The 19,497-nt window shown below is 41.1% G+C and overlaps 1 protein-coding gene across 8 annotated transcripts in view; it reads right to left on the bottom strand.

Moving 5' to 3' along the window:
- The window catches only part of MARCHF6 (membrane associated ring-CH-type finger 6), a 104,946-nt gene that overhangs the window by 36,122 nt on the left and 49,327 nt on the right, over window positions 1-19,497 (bottom strand). For all 8 annotated transcript variants that reach the window (XM_065584216.1, XM_065584214.1, XM_065584215.1 and 5 more), the window contains 8 exons: window positions 12,518-12,576; window positions 11,573-11,653; window positions 9,294-9,362; window positions 9,122-9,196; window positions 7,610-7,744; window positions 6,960-7,079; window positions 5,486-5,586; window positions 2,833-2,970 (listed from right to left, as the gene is read on the bottom strand). In XM_065584216.1, the coding sequence (XP_065440288.1) occupies window positions 2,833-2,970; window positions 5,486-5,586; window positions 6,960-7,079; window positions 7,610-7,744; window positions 9,122-9,196; window positions 9,294-9,362; window positions 11,573-11,653; window positions 12,518-12,576 (778 nt within the window). The remainder of the gene's footprint in view (window positions 1-2,832; window positions 2,971-5,485; window positions 5,587-6,959; window positions 7,080-7,609; window positions 7,745-9,121; window positions 9,197-9,293; window positions 9,363-11,572; window positions 11,654-12,517; window positions 12,577-19,497) is intronic.

Genomic DNA, 19,497 nt, shown 5'->3' with positions numbered 1-19,497 from the left:
AAAGTACAGGTGTTCCACCATGACTGTCTGAAGTTTCTTCACTCTCTGGATTGAGGTGATCACTACCAAAATCACCATTCTGAGAGTAAGCTGGTGAATGGAGTAGTCCACAAGTTTTAGAAGGATGATGCTGAGGTCCCATACCAGAGCAGATCTTCTGACCAGTGGGGAAGCAAGCATTAGGCCCTTGTCATATTTGGATACCATCGGTATGAGAGAAGACTGAGACCAAATGCATCATTTGATGATATGCAGAGACTGCCACTAGATTAACTTTGACTAAGCTAAATGAAAGTCCAGAATGTTTTAACTGCAGCAAGTAGTCCAGAATCTTTGGTATCAGGGCCTGCAATGTGTTTAGGCCATGGTGGGTTGCGCATATTGATTATCCTATACATTTGGAGGAATAAGTCTCTCTTGCGCAGTATTCTGTTCTACGTCAGGATTTCCTGATTTTCCATGGCACTTAACCAGTCAATATCCAGGTTGTCAGGTCCTGCAACTTCAGGTCGGGATGGAATCCTTGACAGTTTGACCGTATGGGGTCTGCAGGTGAGGCCTTCCTTGTCTTGTTATGATTCAATTAAATTTTTACTCAGCTGTGTATGGATCACTAGTGGAAGAGAAACACTTCTTTGGTCTGTACTACGATCATCTCAGGGTATGTCTATGCAGCAACTGGAGACCTGTGGGGCATCTTTTCCTGGACCACAGACACCACAAGCGACTCTGGTGTCTGATGCTTATAAGAAAGTTCAAAGCCTTTGGATTGCACTTGATAACACTTTTATACTCAGTTTGAAGTAGGGGAAAGCAAGGCTGAGGTGTGCCACAATCCTTTTGCTGGGTCCAATATACTATGATTAGTAGCACAATCCCAGTTGGGACTGAGGATATTGAACAGAGAACAAACCTAAGATCACGGTTGTCTCAAAGTACAAGATTTCAGCAAGCTATCCTCAGGAGCAGGTCTGAAAGGCCCTATAGTCACTGACGATTGGTGTCGGGTCAAGGCAACAGCTTCATTTGGAAAAAAGAAGGATTAGGTGGGGAAGACAATTGGAGTGTTTCCCGAGCCATTACCTCACAAGGACACTTCTCTGGTCCTGTGACAGGGATCTGGCTATTGATGCCAGATGAAGAGTGAAACCTGCTTTTCCCAGACACACATGATAGGGCTCCACTCTGGGAAGGTGGTCCCCAACAGGGCCACAAAGGTAAATTGTACAGTTACTGGCCAGGATGTGATTGGCCTGTCCACTGTCAGCTGTGCGTCAGTGCCAGATATGGGGCACTTCCAGATCCACCCTTAATGTACTATTCTGGTCTGATCCCATGCTTGAAGTCAGAGAGGAGTGGCTTGGACATGGCGAGGAGAAATACATCTCCAGGAACAGCAGTGCCATTAGATATGGGACCAGTACTGATTCTGCTGGTACCAAAACAAGCAGCAAAGGCAGTTCCTCAAAGGCACATCTTGATATTGGGAAAGGCTCATTGATTAGCACCAGTGGTGTTGACGTCAGCATCAGTACTGTGGTCTCCTGAGTCTTTCACAGCCGATGCTTTGCTCCCATCCCTCAACACTAAGGAAGGTTTAGAAGACCTACCTTTGGAGGAATGCTATGAGTCCTTCTCATGCAATGAGCTTGTTGCATGCTTTGAGCTGTGCTTACGCATGGTGGAGGTATGCTGCTTGGCATCCAAAGTGGATGATATGGGTGCCAGGTCTCTTTGCCCCCGAGTCGGTACTGATGCACACAGCACTGAAGGCTCATGGTGCCAGTTCCATGGACCCTTTTTAGATTTCTGCCTACTAGAACCAGAGGCATGGTGTCTGGTTACCAGAACACTTACTGTATATAGCCTCCTTGTCTCCAGTTTGGAGGATGTCTCTTCTCCAAGATCATATAAGACCTTTAAAGATTGCTTCAAGAGACTTAATTTCAAACACACATCTCTCAGTTTTCAGGTGTGGGGCAAGAAGTGGCAGATGAAGCGCTGGTTGTGATGATGTGCTCTTTCAAGGCAGAAAACACACCTGAGACCACTGATTAAGGACATATGACTGACGCACAATGGACAAGATTTAAACCCTGTGGGTTTACAATAGGCCATACTGGCAGTTGGTGTGAAGTGCCTCACCCTTCTGTATGGAGAGGTTGTATAGGAGAGTCTCTTCGTACTTTTTTCTGTACATGAGCAATGAAAGAGAAAAAGTGAAATGGTATTTCTTCACATAAGGGTTAAGATTGAAGCTCAAAAAAACTATAGCCCATAGGACACTGTCCAAATTTCATCTCTGTCACGGGTGGTAAGAGAGAACTGAGGGAGGGTCACAGCCTTTGTGCCCTCACACAGGAGGGTTTTCAGGGGTGGATTTATTTATATTTTTTGCATGGATTAAATAGCACCAGAGATGTACACGTTAATTTTGCTCATATTTTCCAAAGAGTCTATGGAAGAAGAAAGCAACAAAAATTTCATTCCGAAAAGATGAACATAATGGAAAGCAAAACACAGAAAGAGGGACTACAGAAATTGCTATTCAGATTCAGCTGTATCATTTTTTACCAAACGAAAGTTGTATTAGTGCAGCAAATACAATTAATTGCAAAGGCATATTCTGAAGTTGCAGTACATGTTCAAGGATTCACTGTACAATAATTTGATCTACATAAATTTTCATGCATCTCTGCTATGCACACATTTATGCATCAAGTAATCCAGAATGTTCCAGTTACGGTATCTAGCCAAATAATACATTTCTTCCATATTAAAAAGATTAAAGTGAAACAGGCCACATAACTGATATTGGCTGTTTACACTTACAGTAAATACCCAGCCGTAACAGTCCATGCTCGTACAAGACCTTTCAACCACTGTCTCGTGTGTCCTTGTTCAAGCAGAGCGGGCAGCACCACCTGAAGCAAAAGCAGCTCCAGAGAAAGTTCACTCACTGGAGCATCACTAGAAACAATGGGAAAGAACAAGGCGGCAGACATATAAGGACTATTCTAAAATTTTATGAATTTCCTACAAACATTTTAACAAACCAAGACTATCATAACCAAATATCTGACTAAACAAACAGTAAAACAGTAAAGGCTAAGTAGGATTCCATCACAGACAATTCTTAGACTTTAATAGCCAAGATTTTTTTTTTTTTTGGCATACTTTTCTGAGCACTGGGGAAGAATTTAGTAGTGTTTAGGAATTTAATGTGAACAGGCAGTTTTACGAAAAGTCTTTAGGAAAGGTATCTTCCATTATCTGAAGTGTTCCTAAAAACAAACAAACAAAATAGGGCTGTCAATTAATCGCGCTTAATCACGCTGTTAAACAATAGAATACCATTTATTTAAATATTTTTGAATGCTTACTACATTTTCAAATATACTGATTTCAATTACATCACAGAATACAAAGTGTACAGTGCTCACTTTATATTTATTTTTATTACAAATATTTGCTCTGTAAAAAACAAAAGAAATTGTATTTTTCAATTGACCTAATACAAGTACTGAGGTGCAATCTCTATCATGAAAGTTGAACTTACAAATGTAGAATTATGTACAAAAAAAAAACTTCATTCAAAAATAAAACAATGTAAAACTTTAGAGCCTGCAAGTCCACTCAGTCCTACTTCTTGTTCAGCTAATCGCTCAGACAAACAAGTTTGGTTACAATTTGCAGGAGATAATGCTGCCCGCTTCTTCTTTACAATGTCACCTGAAAGTGAGAATAGGCGTTCACATGGCACTGTTGTAGCCGGTGTCGCATGACATTTACATGCCAGATACACTGAAGAGTCATGCATCCCTTCACGCTTCAACCATCATTCCAGAGGACATGCATCCATGCTGATGACGGGTTCTGCTTAATAACAATCCAAAGCAGAGCGGACGACGCATGTTCATTTTTATTGTCTGAGTTAGACGCCACCAGCAGAAGGTTGATTTTCTTTTTTGGTGGTTGAGGTTTTGTAGTTTCTGCATATGAGTATTGCTCTTAAGACTTCTGAAAGCATGCTCCACGCCTCATCCCTCTCAGATTTTGGACAGCACTTCAGATTCTTAAACCTTGGATCGAGTGCTGTAGCTATTTTTAGAAATCTCACATTGGTACCTTCTTTGCATTTTGTCAAATTTGCTGTGAAAGTGTTCTTAAAATGAACATGTGGTGGGTCATCATCCAAGACTGCTATAACATGAAATATATGGCAGAATGCAGGTAAAACAGAACAGGAGACATATAATTCTTACCAAAGGAGTTCAATCACAAATTTAATTAACGCATTTTTTTTAACAAGTATCATCATCATGGAAGCTGTTCTCTGGAATGGTGGCCGAAGCATGAAGGGGCATACGAATGTTTAGCATATCTGGCATGTAAATACCTTGCAATGCCGGCCACAAAAGTGCCAAGCGAACACCTGTTCTCACTTTCAGGAGACATTATAAATAAGAAGCAGGCAGCATTATCTCCCGTAAATGGAAACAAACTTGTTTGTCTTAGTGATTGGCTGAACAAGAAGTAGGATTGAGTGGACTTGTAGGCTCTAAAGTTTTACATTGTTTTGTTTTTGAACGCAGTTATGTAACAAAAAAAACCCCTACATTTGCAAGTTACACTTTCAGGATAAAGAGTACTACAGTACTACTACAGTACTTGTATGAGGTGAATTGAAAAATACTATTTCTTTTGTTTATCATTTTTACAGTGCAAATATTTGTAATAAAAAATAATAATATAAAGTGAGCATTATACACTTTGTATTCTGTGTTGTAATAGAAATCAATATATTTGAAAATGCAGAAAAACATCCAAAAATATTTAATAAATTTCAATTGGTATTCTATTGTTTAACAGTGCGATTAATTTTTGAGTTAATCATGTAAGTTAACTGCAATTTATGGACAGCCCTAACCACTTCCCCCGCACTACAGCATGATGATAACCTATGGCGTATCTAATCTATGGAGTAAAACTAATAATTTGTTCAATTTCTACATGCCTGAATGCAATGTCAAAGTAATGGTGAAAGTGGTACAATTATGCCATGTCTACACTAGCACTTATTTCAGAGTAGCAGCCGTGTTAGTCTGTATCAGCAAAAAGAACAGGAGTACTTGTGGCACCTTAGAGACTAACAAATTTATCTGAGCATAAGCTTTTGTGGGCTAAAACCCTCTTCATCAGATGCATGCAGTGGAAAATACACTGAAGAAACACCCCTCTGAGCGCCATAAGTTTTGCCAGCATAAGTGCTCTCCAGCCGACACAGCTACCACTACTCGTTGAGCTGTTTTATTATGTCAATGGGCATAACACGGCTACATGAGCACTCTTATAGCGGCACAGCTGTATTGGTACAGCTGTGCTGCTGTAAGCTTATAAGTGTAGACATGGCCTTAGAGAAGTACGCAAGGAGGACTCTGTCTAATCACCAATAACATCTTTCAGAATGAAAATAAAAACTTACCTGTAGAGCATGACATTATATGGAAGAAAATTAGGCAAGAGATACTTAATAATACGTATAGGAAGCCAAAGCATGAGCAGGACAATTGACCCAAAGACGATCTGCAACAAGAAAATTACGAATACATATTATATCTACAAGACTCATATGAGGCCTTATTTTTTATATGGATTGGCCAATGAAGATGTAAACCATCTGCAAAGGTTTTGAATGAAGGTATGACAAAGGTCCATGATTAAATTAAAACCTGTTCCTCTCAAATTTTGGTAGTCTATGTTCCATAAAGAGAAATAAATGTATAAACTAGAAGAGAAAGTTGTTTAATCTCTGAATATATAAGCTGTAATTGATCATCATTCATGGGGCCCATGGTACCACTGCGAGTCTAATGAAGGTTCTGAAATCATTTCAACTCATACCTTCAGAGAATGATAATTAGCCAAGAGCTTCATTTCTTGATTCACAAGGCAAAAACCAATTCCATTATATTCTGCTAACCCATGCATTTGAGAGCTTTAAAAAGAACTATATGTTGGACTAAGTTTGGGTTATTTGATGTGGCACATACATCCCTGATGCAGCCAAAGCAGTGTGGCTATAAGATGACAAAAGGCCAATACATCCTGCTGTTTTCTAGAGTCCTAAGCATGACTGACCAGCACTCCTCTCCATATGGCAGGGAGGTCTTACCCTCAGAGTGTATGCTGAGCACCACTAGGGTGATCCAACAAGGTACAGAGGATGTTGATGTGTTAATGGTATATCAGCATCACAGTATCCCATACAGCAGTCTGTTTCAAAGGTATGCAGTCTTCAGGGCCTGTATCTGCAAAACCAGTGCCAAAGCAGGCCATCTGAGATGTTGCTTTAAAGGCCTTCCAGACAGACATCAGGGTGAACATCTGGAAAGTGCTTGGGGAGGCCAGGAAAGACTTTAGGTGTTTCCCCAATAATTCAACAGCCTGCAGATACATCTGGTAGTAGATACCACTGCCCAGGCCATCATGGTCCACCCGAAGACAGACAGGAACACGAATCAGACCCATCTCTACTGAACTGGGACCCAGAATGTTTGTTGCAATAAATGGCTTAGACCAGCACCGTGACCTCAAGGGATCACCTCCACCATCCATAGTAATAAAGTAACTGTTGGCTAGTGATACAAGCAGTCATTGTGGCTTTAGCACAAGAGGAAGGTTTGTGATTGTCTGTACTAGACAAACATTTTAAAACTTTTAATTAAAAATTTCCCACCAGCATTTCAGATAATCTGAAGTGGGGCATCTGTTACAACTAACACCTCTGAAGAAGTAAACTTCAGTTTTATTTTAGTAACTAAAAAATGAACACACATCAAAAAGGAAAGTTAAACATGCTAATATTCAAAACGTCAGCTAGGCTAGCACTGTATTTGCAACAACAAAAAAGAAATGAATATAAATTATTCAAGGACAAGTTTGAAAAAAGTCCTTACCACTGATAAAATAAACCTCCTGAGATGTCTATAAATGGGCAAGTGAATCATTTCCTGAACTGGATTAAAATCTGGATCATTCAAATTCCTCAGAAACCACAGGACACCAGGTCTCAGTACCTGAAACAGATATTTATGTTTGAATTTAAAAAGACAAAAATGCAAGCAACATAAGAATTATTAGCATGTTGTCTAATTAACAGAGTTAGATTTCTGTTGGAAAAAAGGTGTTAGAAGCAACTAGGCTGTGAGATATAAATATGAAGAACTTTTCAATACAAGAGTCAACAATGAGAGGTACAGAAGAACACTGCAAAGCATTACTACTAGGCCACAGTGGAAACATTTTAACTAAAAATCTTTACTTTCAAATACATTTCAGTTCACAGATACTAAGAAGTATTTAAACAAAAGCAGCATCCATATTAAAAACTCCTTTGCATGCAATTGGCTAGCACCCTAAGGGTGTTCCCATATTCACTTGTAACCAGCATGATTGTTCAATTTTTAAGGCAGAAAAATTTTGAAGCCTGATATGTATTAAAAACATCATAACAGAAACACACAGATGGGGAAGAGCTAATGAACTCTTCAGTACATAAAGTTGTTCAAATATATTTTATAATCATCTCACCTGAATAAGAACTTACCTCTCTCAGTAAGAGAATGAAAGATGCAAAGTAAAAGACGTAAACCATTCCCACTAACCAGTGTAGGAACATTGTGGTACCAGGGGCAGACTGAAAGCTCAACTCTCTGTCTTTCAAAGTAGCATCAAACATTTCCTATACAAAAAAGTACATACAATTAACGTTTACCAAATACTCTTCCTTGGTTACCCATTTAATTTACCCCATTTGTACCTAGCAAATAGGGTTAAATTGGATTATATATTACATTTAAATAATCTCAACCTATTGCAAAACTATAAATATTTAGAGGAGCATTCAAGAAAACAAAAACGTCTATTTAAGTCATAAGTGCCACTGAAAACTACACAGTTCTTACAACATACTTATAGCACTGACGCTGGAGATGGCAAATAGTGACATATTTCTCTACTCCACATAGTTTTAAGAATGGGAAGGAAACTAAAACAAGGAAAACACTAACATTTAATATATAATACTACAGAGCATATCAGCATGAGCATATCAGCTGATACTAAACTGTACTGTACACTTATTCTCATTAGAAATAGGGTATCTTATTAATGCTGAGAGCAAAATGGTTGCTTTTTCCCATATAAACATTTAATAGTAATCTCTTATATTAGCTTTTGGGGAAGTGACATTTTAAAAGTTATGATAATTTCCCCTTCCTTTCCCCTGCACTCCCTAGACCCAGGGTCCTCAACCTTTTTCTTTTTGAGCCCCCCTTCCCCCAACATGCTATAAAAGTTCCACGGTCCACCTGCGCCTGTTTTTCTGCATATCCAGTACATTAAAAGCCACTGGCATTCGGGGGTAGCATGCAGGGCAGTTGCCCAGGGCCTCATGTCACAGGAGGACCCACAAAACTAAGCTGCTTGGGCTTCGGCTTCAACCCCAGGTGATGGGGCTCAGGCTTTGGTTTTCTGCCCTGGGCCCCAGCAAGTCTAATGCCGGCCCCTCTCTGGTTTATTTTGGTGGACCCCCTGAAATCTGCTCGTGGGCCCCCAGGAGGCCCCAGACCCCTGGTTGAGAACCACTGCCCAAGACTACAATAAAAATAGTCTCTCTCATATGGCATTCAATACACAGAAGGAAAAATTCATAGTAATACCACAAGATGAATCATCTATGAATTTCCCCACAGGTAGCCAAATAAAGAAAACTCAGTCATGGAGTTGCCGGTAAGACATTTAGCATAGCAGAGAAGTGACTTTTCACAGTGTTTTGTAACTGTTTCAAAAAATGTAATGATGGTTTTTTTCCTCTGTTTTAAACGTAGATTGTAGACTTTAACTGCCTACAGGAACATAGACTTTGTATTGCACCGTGCGTTAGAACAAACTACCTTTGACCTCTGAAACAATGAAAGTATAAAAAATAAAAGAGAAAAGAAATTTTCTGCAAGTCCAGTTTATATCAATTTTTTTTTCTCCAGGGCAAAAGAACTTTCTCCTCAGAAAAAAAAACAGTGTAAGACTTGGCCTACATTCCAATAATTTCTGTTCTTACCAAAGAGCATATATCCAGCCACCAGCCACAGATAAGGGGGAACACACCAATTTCTACAACCACTAATAAGGAAACCTTCAGGGAAAAGGAAAAAAAATTACTCAGTAACTATGAATAAATCACTAACAAAATTATAGTTGAAAACCTTTTGCTTTCAGAAGCCTATAATTACCTTAACAACAATATAGCAGACTCCCAATAAGTGACGTGATCTTTGGAATTTTACAAGCGCAGCCAAACCCTACATACTCTGGTCAAGGAAATATACTAAATGAAATGTTGTAACAGGACCAGGAGAGTATGATACAATTTATATCAGCAACTGTGCAATCTAGATTTTATAGCAGGAAATTCTGCAAGAGTCAAGCACTAAGGTGAAAGTGTGAATACTATTGCTGGGGTTCTAATCTTTCACAAGTAATGATGATTTTGGGTGCCTAATTTAAAACACCTTAAAGGGACCTGTTTACCAAAGTGCTAAGCACCCATTCTCTGAAAATCAAGCCCTCTTTCAAAGGCATCTGAAGTTGGGGACTGAAAACTGATATACCAGAAATCACTTTTGAAAAAAATTATGCAGGAATATTTACCACCAAGAGTTTAACAGTGCAGTTACAAGTCTGGAGGTCTAATGTAATATGCATTTTAATGGGGTCAGAGAAATTCTCATCTCTTCACAGCAGAGCTAGTGTGTGTGTGTCGGTTTTTTTGGAAAATTTAGTCCCAGGATTTTAAAAGTATTTAGGTGTTGTGGTGCTCAGGATTGCAACTCTTACGTGATTTAGGAGCTTAAATATAATTTTTAAAAAGGGATTTAGACACTTAGGAGCTTAAATCCTATTGACTGTCAATGAGATTTATGCTCCCAAGAGTCTAAATCCCTTTCAAAAATGAGATTTAAGCTCCTAAATCATTAACGTGTTGCAACCCTGAGCACAATGCCTACATATCTTTAAATTCCTGGATAACGGTCTCCTTTTAGTAGGTCAGAGGATCTCAAGAGAGACATGGCATCAAATACTTTACTGTATTTGTACTGTGCCTATCACAACAAGGCCCAACCTGACTGTGGCCTCTAAGTGCTACTGCAATATAGTGTGTTAAATAGCAAATAAATTTACTCCTTCAAACAGAAATCAATTTAATCTTTTTAAAGCATACACAGTTTTGTCTGTGACCAAGTCTCCCCAGACTTTCAAAACTCTAAAATAGCGGTAACAGTCACTTCAATCTCTCCAGTGCAGCCAAGTGAATTGCTTCCCAAGAGCAATTCAAGTTGCACAAAGCTCTGAATGCTACTGGCCTGGTGCAGAAACCAAGGAAGACATACTAAGGGTATGTCTATACTGCAGTCAGGAGGTGTGACTGCAGCATGCGTAAGTACAGATCAAAGCTACCTCAAACAATAATAGCAGTGTGGTCATGGCAGCATGGACTACAGCACAGACTAGCCCTCCAAGTATGTACCTAACGGGTCAGATGGGCTTGTACTCTGGCGGCTAGCTCATGAGACCGTATTCACACTACTATTTCTAGCATGCTAGTTCAAGCAGAGGCAGCATGTTTCTGAATACCCATGCTGGCTAAACATATCCGGAGAAGCTGCCTGAAACAGGAGAACTTATGTAGATGAGCTTCCCATCCCACGTGGCACAAATCCTAGTTATTATTCTGTACGCCTATTTCTAGCTCTGCTGCAGCTGTGTAGCCCACAAGAAGCCTACGTGTGGAGAGAAATGGATGGCTCCATACCTGTCTATCAGGCTAGATCACAAAAATTATAATTGCAAGCCTTGCCAGATCACAGGGGCACTCTTACCCTCCCAATCATGACTTCATTTCTGCAAAGCTTTTAAGCGCGTTTCTCAAGTTTAACGTTGAGTGCAGTCCCTAAAACTGCTGCAAAATTCTTTCTGGACTATTATGGTGTATGGTGAACAAGGGACACCCCGTTAGTATTTTAGTGGCTAGTGAAGAGGGCAGAAATATTTGTACCACACTGTCCCTTTTCTTTGGCTGACCTCCAGAAAGGGATCTGCCATTCAGGAAGAAAGCAATGCATTCCATCTACGGCCTTGTGAAATTTTATCCTGGTTAGCTGACAGTCAGCTGGGGAAGAAGCTGATTCCATGTTAAGACCTCTCCAATGTCATTCCCATAAAACAGACTATCATATGTGGAAAACTGGGCTGAGTGAAGTCTCAAAGCTGTTATTGTTCTGAATATGCAGCCTGTTTTGAAATTAAATCTGGATGGTCAAGCACTTAAACAGATTTTATCCAAATTTTTACCTAAAACAGCCCTTTTTTCTTTGTTTCATCATAAGAACAAAGCGAAAAGAGAAAGAAAGTGCTCCTGCTTCATTTCTAACCCTGATCTCAACATGGCTAGAACTAATGATCCACAGACAGAATTTAAGACAGAGTCAGGCAACTACTTATGAAAGGATACATGACAAACAATTAGAGTTATTGCTAGCTGCACATAGCCAACTATTGTTGTAATTAGGCCTTCAAAGTGAGATGCTTGAACCTGGAGGGGGAAAAAAAAGGATATTTTAAATATTTTCCATTAAATTTTAGTTAGTTTTTATTTCTCAAAAAGTTCAGTCCTCTTTCAATATTAATGACAGAGTCCACTTGGGCAGCTGGGATTTGGAATTACAAGGTTCCTAGGCTGCTTTATACTACACCATGAGTAGGACAAATATTTAATCAATAAACTCTCTTTACTAATCATTTGGCATCCTCAACAAAAAAAAGTGGAAAATAAGTTTGCATCCATTAGAAAAACCACATAATGCAAAGCTGCCAGCCTTGCAGGAGGAGCTGCCATATATCCTACTCCTTTGCCTGGCATTCACTAATAATAATAATAATTAATAGAGATATCCCATCTCCTAGAACTGGAAGGGACGTTGAAAGGTCATCGAGTCCAGCCCCCTGCCTTCACTAGCAGGACCAAGTACAGATTTTGCCCCAGATCCCTAAATGGCCCCCTCAATGATTGAACTCACAACCCTGGGTTTAGCAGGCCAATGCTCAAACCACTGAGCTATCCCTCCCCCCAATAGTAATTTATGAAGCATTATCCCCCATGCAATCAAGGAACACCACCATAAAATATATTAGATTTTATAAAAATCTAATATTAAAAAGCCAAATTCAGTGACCTTACAAAGGGGGAGTCTTAGACAGGTATTACAATAATGAAGTTTGGGGGGAGGGTAAACAGTTAAAAGCAAAGAAAGGTCCTAGAATGAAGACAAGGACAACTTCCCAGGCTGTTCTGTTGTCCTAGAGTAAAAATCAGGGGTTTCTATAAAACACAAAAATTTTAAGTTGCACACATTTTTAAGAATTTAAAACATCAAAATTATAAAATAACCATACTTACATAGTCCTCAAAACCCAGGCCAACAACAGAGAAGTGACCAATGTGGTAAGGACAAAAAGCTGGAAAACATGAAGGGGAATGGAGAAAATGATAAAAATTGCTCTATCAAATACAATGTGAGACTTATGCTGAAAAGTCTCTGTTCTGTGGCGTGGCAATAGTTTGAATTTTCACCAGTTTTACAAAGTGGACAAAAAAGTAACTATCCATCCAATGTAGTTTGAAAGTTTCATTATAAAACTTGACATTTCCGTAGCACTCAAGACTAATAAATCACATTGCAAACTTTTAAGGGGTAATGTAGCTCAAGACTCATTTCTCTGAATTTTTTTTTTAACTTGCAATATTACAAGTAATCTATGATTACTATAACTGAAAAATGGGAACAATGATTTTGTTCCTTATTCAGCTTTCATTTGACAGTGCTCTGAATCAGCTTTATTTCCTAGTTTCATTCATTAGCTTGATAGAAGTCTTCTACGCTGCTATAGGAATCTGCCTGTATGCCTTTCCCCAACCACTACAGAAGAGTGGAGTTGCTCTTTCATAGATCAGTTGGGTGTTTCTTAAATTATGTTTACTAAAAGGGAAAGTATCTGACATTTGAAACTTAAGAATTTAAAGATTTGGGGATTGTCCAGAGAAACGCAGTTCCTGCAGAAGTCTGGGAAGGGAGCAAAGAAGAAAATATATCAGGGGGAAGGTAAGACACACTCCGACGAAGGAGTCAGGAAGGGGAGCTTTTAAGAGGTTTGTCACCTTTTCCCAGATCACTGAGCCAAGGATGGTATCTCATTCACAATCCTAAAGATTCCTCCCACCCACTCCCAGAGTTTAGGAAGGAAGCAGTCATGAGGGAGTCTTCTTTTCCCACACTTGAAGATCTCATAATATTGACTCATAAGTGGTTAGGTGCAGTAGGGTCAGGTATGCTCTCTTGGGGCTTGTCTACATTACCCGCTGGATCGACAGGCAGTGATCGATCCATCGGGGGTTGATTTATCGGGTCTAGTCTAGATGAGATCGAGGAACGTGATCGTTCCCCTTTATTCGACATTGGTGAGGCCTCATCTGGAATACTGTGTCCAGTTTTGGTCCCCACACTACAAGAAGGATGTGGAAAAATTGGAAAGAGTCCAGCGGAGGGCAACAAAAATGATTAGGGCTCTGGAACACATGACTTATGAGGAGAGGCTGAGGGAACTGGGATTGTTTAGTCTCCAGAAGAGAAGAATGAGGGGGGATTTGATAGCAGCCTTCAACTACCTGAAAGGGGGTTCCAAAGAGGATGGAGCTCGGCTGTTCTCAGTGGTGGCAGATGACAGAACAAGGAGCAATGGTCTCAAGTTGCAGTGGGGGAGGTCCAGGTTGGATATCAGGAAAAACTATTTCACTAGGAGGGTGGTGAAACACTGGAATGCGTTACCTAGGGAGGTGGTGGAGTCTCCTTCCTTGGAGGTTTTTAAGGCCCAGCTTGACAAAGCCCTGGATGGGATGATTTAGCTGGGAATTGGTCCTGCTTTGAGCAGGGGGTTGGACTAAATGACCTCTTGAGGTCCCTTCCAACTCTGATATTCTATGAGATAAATCGACCACCAAGCGCTCTCCCGTCGACTCTGGTACTCCACCAGGGCAAGAGGCACAGGCGGAGTTGACTGGAGAGTGTCAGCCTTTGATTTACCGCAGTAAGTAGATCTAAGTACGTCAACTTCAGCTATGTTATTCATGTAGCTGAAGTTGCATAATTTAGTTTGATCCCCCCCAGTGTAGACCAGGCCTTAGTCTCCCTCTGGTCCCCTATTAGAGCTAGGAGAGAAAAGTCTGAAGCAGAAAAGATATCAGTGTTCCCCCTTGGCATCCCTTCTCGTGCTTTCTCCTAGCCCTCAAAGCAGAAAGGGGAAGCAAGAGCTGGAAGCTCTCATTCTCTACCTCTATCTGCTCCACTGTATCAGATGAGGAGAATTGGAGATTGCCTACCCCTTAATCTGTTCCACATGACTACTTGGAAGATGGAGATGGGAGTCTTTAGTCCCTAGTCCTGTCTATGGGGTCAAAGAGCAGGAGCAGCATGCCTGGCAGAGACTCTTCACTTGTCCAAATCCCTTCCATCGAATCAATGGTAGTAGGTGATGGCAGTGAGGAAAGATAAGGGAAAAGTATGGAGCTCTTCACTCCTCAGGATCTCTCAATGTGGCTTAGTAAGCATAAGAGGCAAATGTGTAAAGTCAGGGAGAAAAAAAATCTCCACTTCTCAGGATCTCTCCACAGGAAAAAGGAGAACACGCTGAGAGGAAGCATCACTCTAGAAGCCCCTATAAAGTCAAAAGACTCAGATTTAGACCTGCTTAAGTTGCAAACAGCAGAAAGGGGAGAGAACCACCTTAAAAGTTGGGACCATGGATTAGATACGGTTTTCAAAACTACTTTTAGTTTCTTTTTTCCCCCCTTTTTCTTCTTCTTCTTCTTTTTTTTTTTTTTTTTTTTTTAAATGGGCCCAACTTCTGCCTGACAGTCCCCCTGGAAACAAAGTGTGAACTCCTCACGAATTCCCTGTGAGTATTCTAGTGATCTGTAAAATGTGTATATTGAGTCAGAGTTTAAGTAACTTGCTCAAGAACATACTGCAAGACAGTGGCAGGGTCAGAAATCAAATTCAGGAGTCCTGATTCCCAGTTCCTTGTTTTAGTCACTAGAAAATGCTTCCTATCAACAGAGGGTCCTGTGCCACCTTTAAGACTAACAGATGTACTGAAGCATAAGCTTTCATGGGTGAATGCCCACTTCGTCAGACGCATGCTTCCTATCAAGTTTCCATAGAAAGTCATAGCTCAAACTTGACTGAAAGGTGCAATCCCTAGTTGCTAGTCAGGTGTTTGGAGCATGATGTACTTGTTCTAGTTCAAATTAATTACAAAGCAGGATTTTCACAGATTATATACAATTTAAAATACTCATTCCAAACAATTACAGTATCCCTTGACAACTTTAGTTTAGGACTTAAATTTATTTTAAACTGCACTAAATTTATAACTGGGTAATACAGAACTTCATTTCAAAGCTCCTAATGGAACGTCAGAAATTGTGCTACATGATTATCAAGTTATTTTTAACCTGTAATTGCCATCAGGAAATTTCTGATTTTTCTAATTCTAGTATTAAATAGAAATGATTGAAAGTGTTAGGTTTTATGTAAATAAAACATGCATTATTATTCCCTATATTCATTTTCTTTTTTAGATGTGCTAGTTTGTTTTCACATATACAATGCAGATGCCATATCTTGTTTACAGCAGGAAGCTAAGTATTGTGTACATCATTACACTGCTTGAAAAAAATGTAGCCCATATTACAAGTGGGACATTTTCCCTGGCAAGTGTATGGCCTAAGCCATCTATTTCTGCGCTATGTACAATGTATTTTAAATAATGTGTCCAGTCCTTTGGGTTGCTGAGACAACCTCTCAAAATGCATACCAATTATAAAAGTACAGCGTTGCCCACATGAATTTACAATCAGGCTCCTGGAACTACCTAAAACTTTGTGGCAGTAGTTGTAGTAGTAGGATTTTATGTTTGTATTTTGGATAATTTAGAATGAAGGATATAATAATGTAGCATGTATTAAATGTATTGATGTATGATTTAACCATATCCTGCCTGCCACCCTTTTTGAATAACAGAAAGGAATGGCCTAAGGAGCCATTGGCAGAAACGCATCAGACAGGCTGCCTGTGTCTGAACTGATGTTAAGGCAGGACCAGACCAGAACAATCCTTATGGCTGATTATGGTCACCTTTTGTTTTACGATAAGTTTTCATTACAGTATTTGCTATAAGGTCTTGTTTCTTATCTGCATTGCAAACCAAGTTGTGTAAGGTTCCTTTGTAATCTCTTTAGTAACCATATAACCCTTTCTAAAAAGTAATTCTGTCTGAAATTCTCTGTAAAATTGTTTGGTGTGAGTAAAGGATGTGTGCATGGTTAAGAATGAATGTGAAAGCCATCACAGATGTCCAGATGGTCAAAAAGAAGTGAGAGACTTGGAGTTATAGCAGGAAACAATCAGAAAACATCCACTGTATCTGATACTAAACAAGTTAGAAGCATTGACAACCTCAGAGGTGACGCAAACACCCCGGAAGGCGAGACAACAAATAAGAGATAACAGCGGAAAACCCCAAGATTAACACCACTTAAGGACTAACAATTACAGAATGACATTGCAAAATCCATAGACGAAAGTGGGAATTTACAAGTATAAAGCTGGGGTGTTTTGCCATAGAACTCTGGGTTCAGTCCTGCAAAGCATCGGATTGCGACCGACAGAGCCCAGCTCCTCACTCGTGCTCAATCTAACTGGCCATTAGATTGACTAGAGCTACAACAGACTGGTAACTATAAGACCATCTGCAGGACCTGTGTGTGTGTGTTTGAATACATATGCTAAATTGTTACCGTATATACGCGATCATAAGCTGGTTCGTTTATAAGCCAACCCCCCCCCAAGATGGAGAAATAAAAATGGAAATTTTTTATGACACATTCATAAGCCAACCCTATAATTCATGGGTCGTCAAACTTTGGCTCCCGGGCCATCAGGATAAGCTGCCGGCGGGCCGAGATGGTTTGTTTACCTCGAGCGTCCGCAGGCATGGAGGTAAACTTAAGTAAACAAAGTGTCCTGGCCTGCCAGCAGCTTACCCTGACGGGCTGGGACAGCAACTGGTGGGGAAATTTTGCGGGGAGGGAGAAACTGGAGGTCAGGGGAGTAACCCCTGTGACCACCCCCCCACATGACCCCACCCCTAGCCCAGGACCCGCACACTCTCCCCATCCCATCCCTTCCCACCTTAGCTGGGGCGGGCCAGGGGAGGATGTCTCTGGCCTGGCCGGAGCTGCTCCAGCAGGCTGGGTGGCGCAGCTGCAGCGTGTGCCAGGGGGCCAGGTGTCGCAGCCTGCTCTGGGGGGCGGAGCTGGGTGGAATGGCCACAGCCTGCTCTGGGGGGACGGGGACGGGCGGCGCGGCCACAGCCTGCCAGCCCTGGAGCTGCAGCTGCTTCCTGGAGGCTGAAGGGAGAGCAGCAGAGCAGCGTGGCCAGAAGCGGAGAGACTCTTCCCTTCTGGCTCTGCTGCCTCTCCTTGCCCCCTCTGTTGGGGGGAGGGGGAGACTATATGAACTATGCTCGTTCATAAGCCAACCCCCTTCTCTGATGCTTTCCTTTTTTACTAAAAAAAATTCGGCTTATGAACGAGTATATACGGTATATTTTCATTAAACACGGCATATTGCCTTTTCCCTGAAAAGATCCCGTGTGCTTTTTATAAGAATAACATAATGAAACTGACAACAAATCGGGACAATTTCATACTGCTACTTGGGAAAGTATTGAGCAATAGCAGAAGCAGTTATGGGATTTATTGATGGGGAGGACCACTCCAAAAAAGGGTGGCTTCAGGGAAAAGTGGAGACATCTTCTCATGGTCTCCTTACAATATCAAGGAGGCTCTGAGAACAAAGCACATTACTGGAGACCTTCCACTCTTTAGCAAGCACCTCTCAAGAGGAGGAGACACCAAACTCTTTCGCCCTTTGGGCAGCTAGATGGGGTGCACATTCATAGATTCATAGATTCTAGGACTGGAAGGGACCTCGAGAGGTCATCGAGTCCAGTCCCCTGCCCGCATGGCAGGACCAAATACTGTCTAGACCATACCTGATAGACATTTATCTAACCTACTCTTAAATATCTCCAGAGATGGAGATTCCACAACCTCCCTAGGCAATTTATTCCAGTGTTTAACAACCCTGACAGTTAGGAACTTTTTCCTAATGTCCAACCTAGACCTCCCTTGCTGTAGTTTAAACCCATTGCTTCTTGTTCTATCCTTAGAGGCTAAGGTGAACAAGTTTTCTCCCTCCTCCTTATGACACCCTTTTAAATACCTGAAAACTGCTATCATGTCCCCTCTCAGTCTTCTCTTTTCCAAACTAAACAAACCCAATTCTTTCAGCCTTCCTTCATAGGTCATGTTCTCAAGACCTTTAATCATTCTTGTTGCTCTTCTCTGGACCCTTTCCAATTTCTCCACATCCTTTTTAAAATACGGTGCCCAGAACTGGACACAATACTCCAGCTGAGGCCTAACCAGAGCAGAGTAGAGCGGAAGAATGACTTCTCGTGTCTTACTCACAACACACCTGTTAATACATCCCAGAATCATGTTTGCTTTTTTTGCAACAGCATCACACTGTTGACTCATATTTAGCTTGTGGTCCACTATAACCCCTAGATCCCTTTCTGCCGTACTCCTTCCTAGACAGTCTCTTCCCATTCTGTATGTGTGAAACTGATTTTTTTCTTCCTAAGTGGAGCACTTTGCATTTGTCTTTGTTAAACTTCATCCTGTTTAACTCAGACCATTTCTCCAATTTGTTCAAGTTTATCCAGTTTATCCCAAATTTGCTAGTCAGAGGCTGATATGAAAGATGGACTCCTCAAGATCCCAAGCAGAGTTTACTCCTGAGGGAATTCTGTGCCAAAAAAATTAAAATTCTGCGCACAGTATTTTACAATTCTACAAAATTCTGCAAATTTTGTCAATATTTAAATGTGGCTCCACCAGCCACTGGCTGCATTGAGGTAGGAGATCACCCTGAAGCCCCCCGCCCAGGTACAAGGACTCAGCAATGAGGCTGCACCTGCCCCAGATACAGTGCAAGGGCTGGACCTGCCCCAGAAACACCTCAGGGCCCTGTCCCTTTGCGCCAGTTGTGGGTGGGCTGGCTCAGCCCAGCAGGATCCAAGTGTGGAGGGGCTTAGTGTGGGGAGATCCAGGTTTGTGGTGAGAGATTTCCTGTGTGGGGCAATCTGGGTGTGGGTAGCTCAGTGGGAGATCTGGATGCACAGGGGCTTGTTGGAGAGTTCCGGGTGCAGGGGCAATGGGACGCTGCAGGGGATCCAGGTGAAGATGGTTGGGGC

The sequence above is a fragment of the Chrysemys picta genome, chromosome 2 (assembly GCF_011386835.1).
Source record: "Chrysemys picta bellii isolate R12L10 chromosome 2, ASM1138683v2, whole genome shotgun sequence".
NCBI classification, from domain to species: domain Eukaryota; kingdom Metazoa; phylum Chordata; order Testudines; family Emydidae; genus Chrysemys; species Chrysemys picta.
The sequence above is the reverse complement of the archived record's forward strand: the minus strand, read 5'-3'. Positions and strand labels throughout refer to the sequence as shown.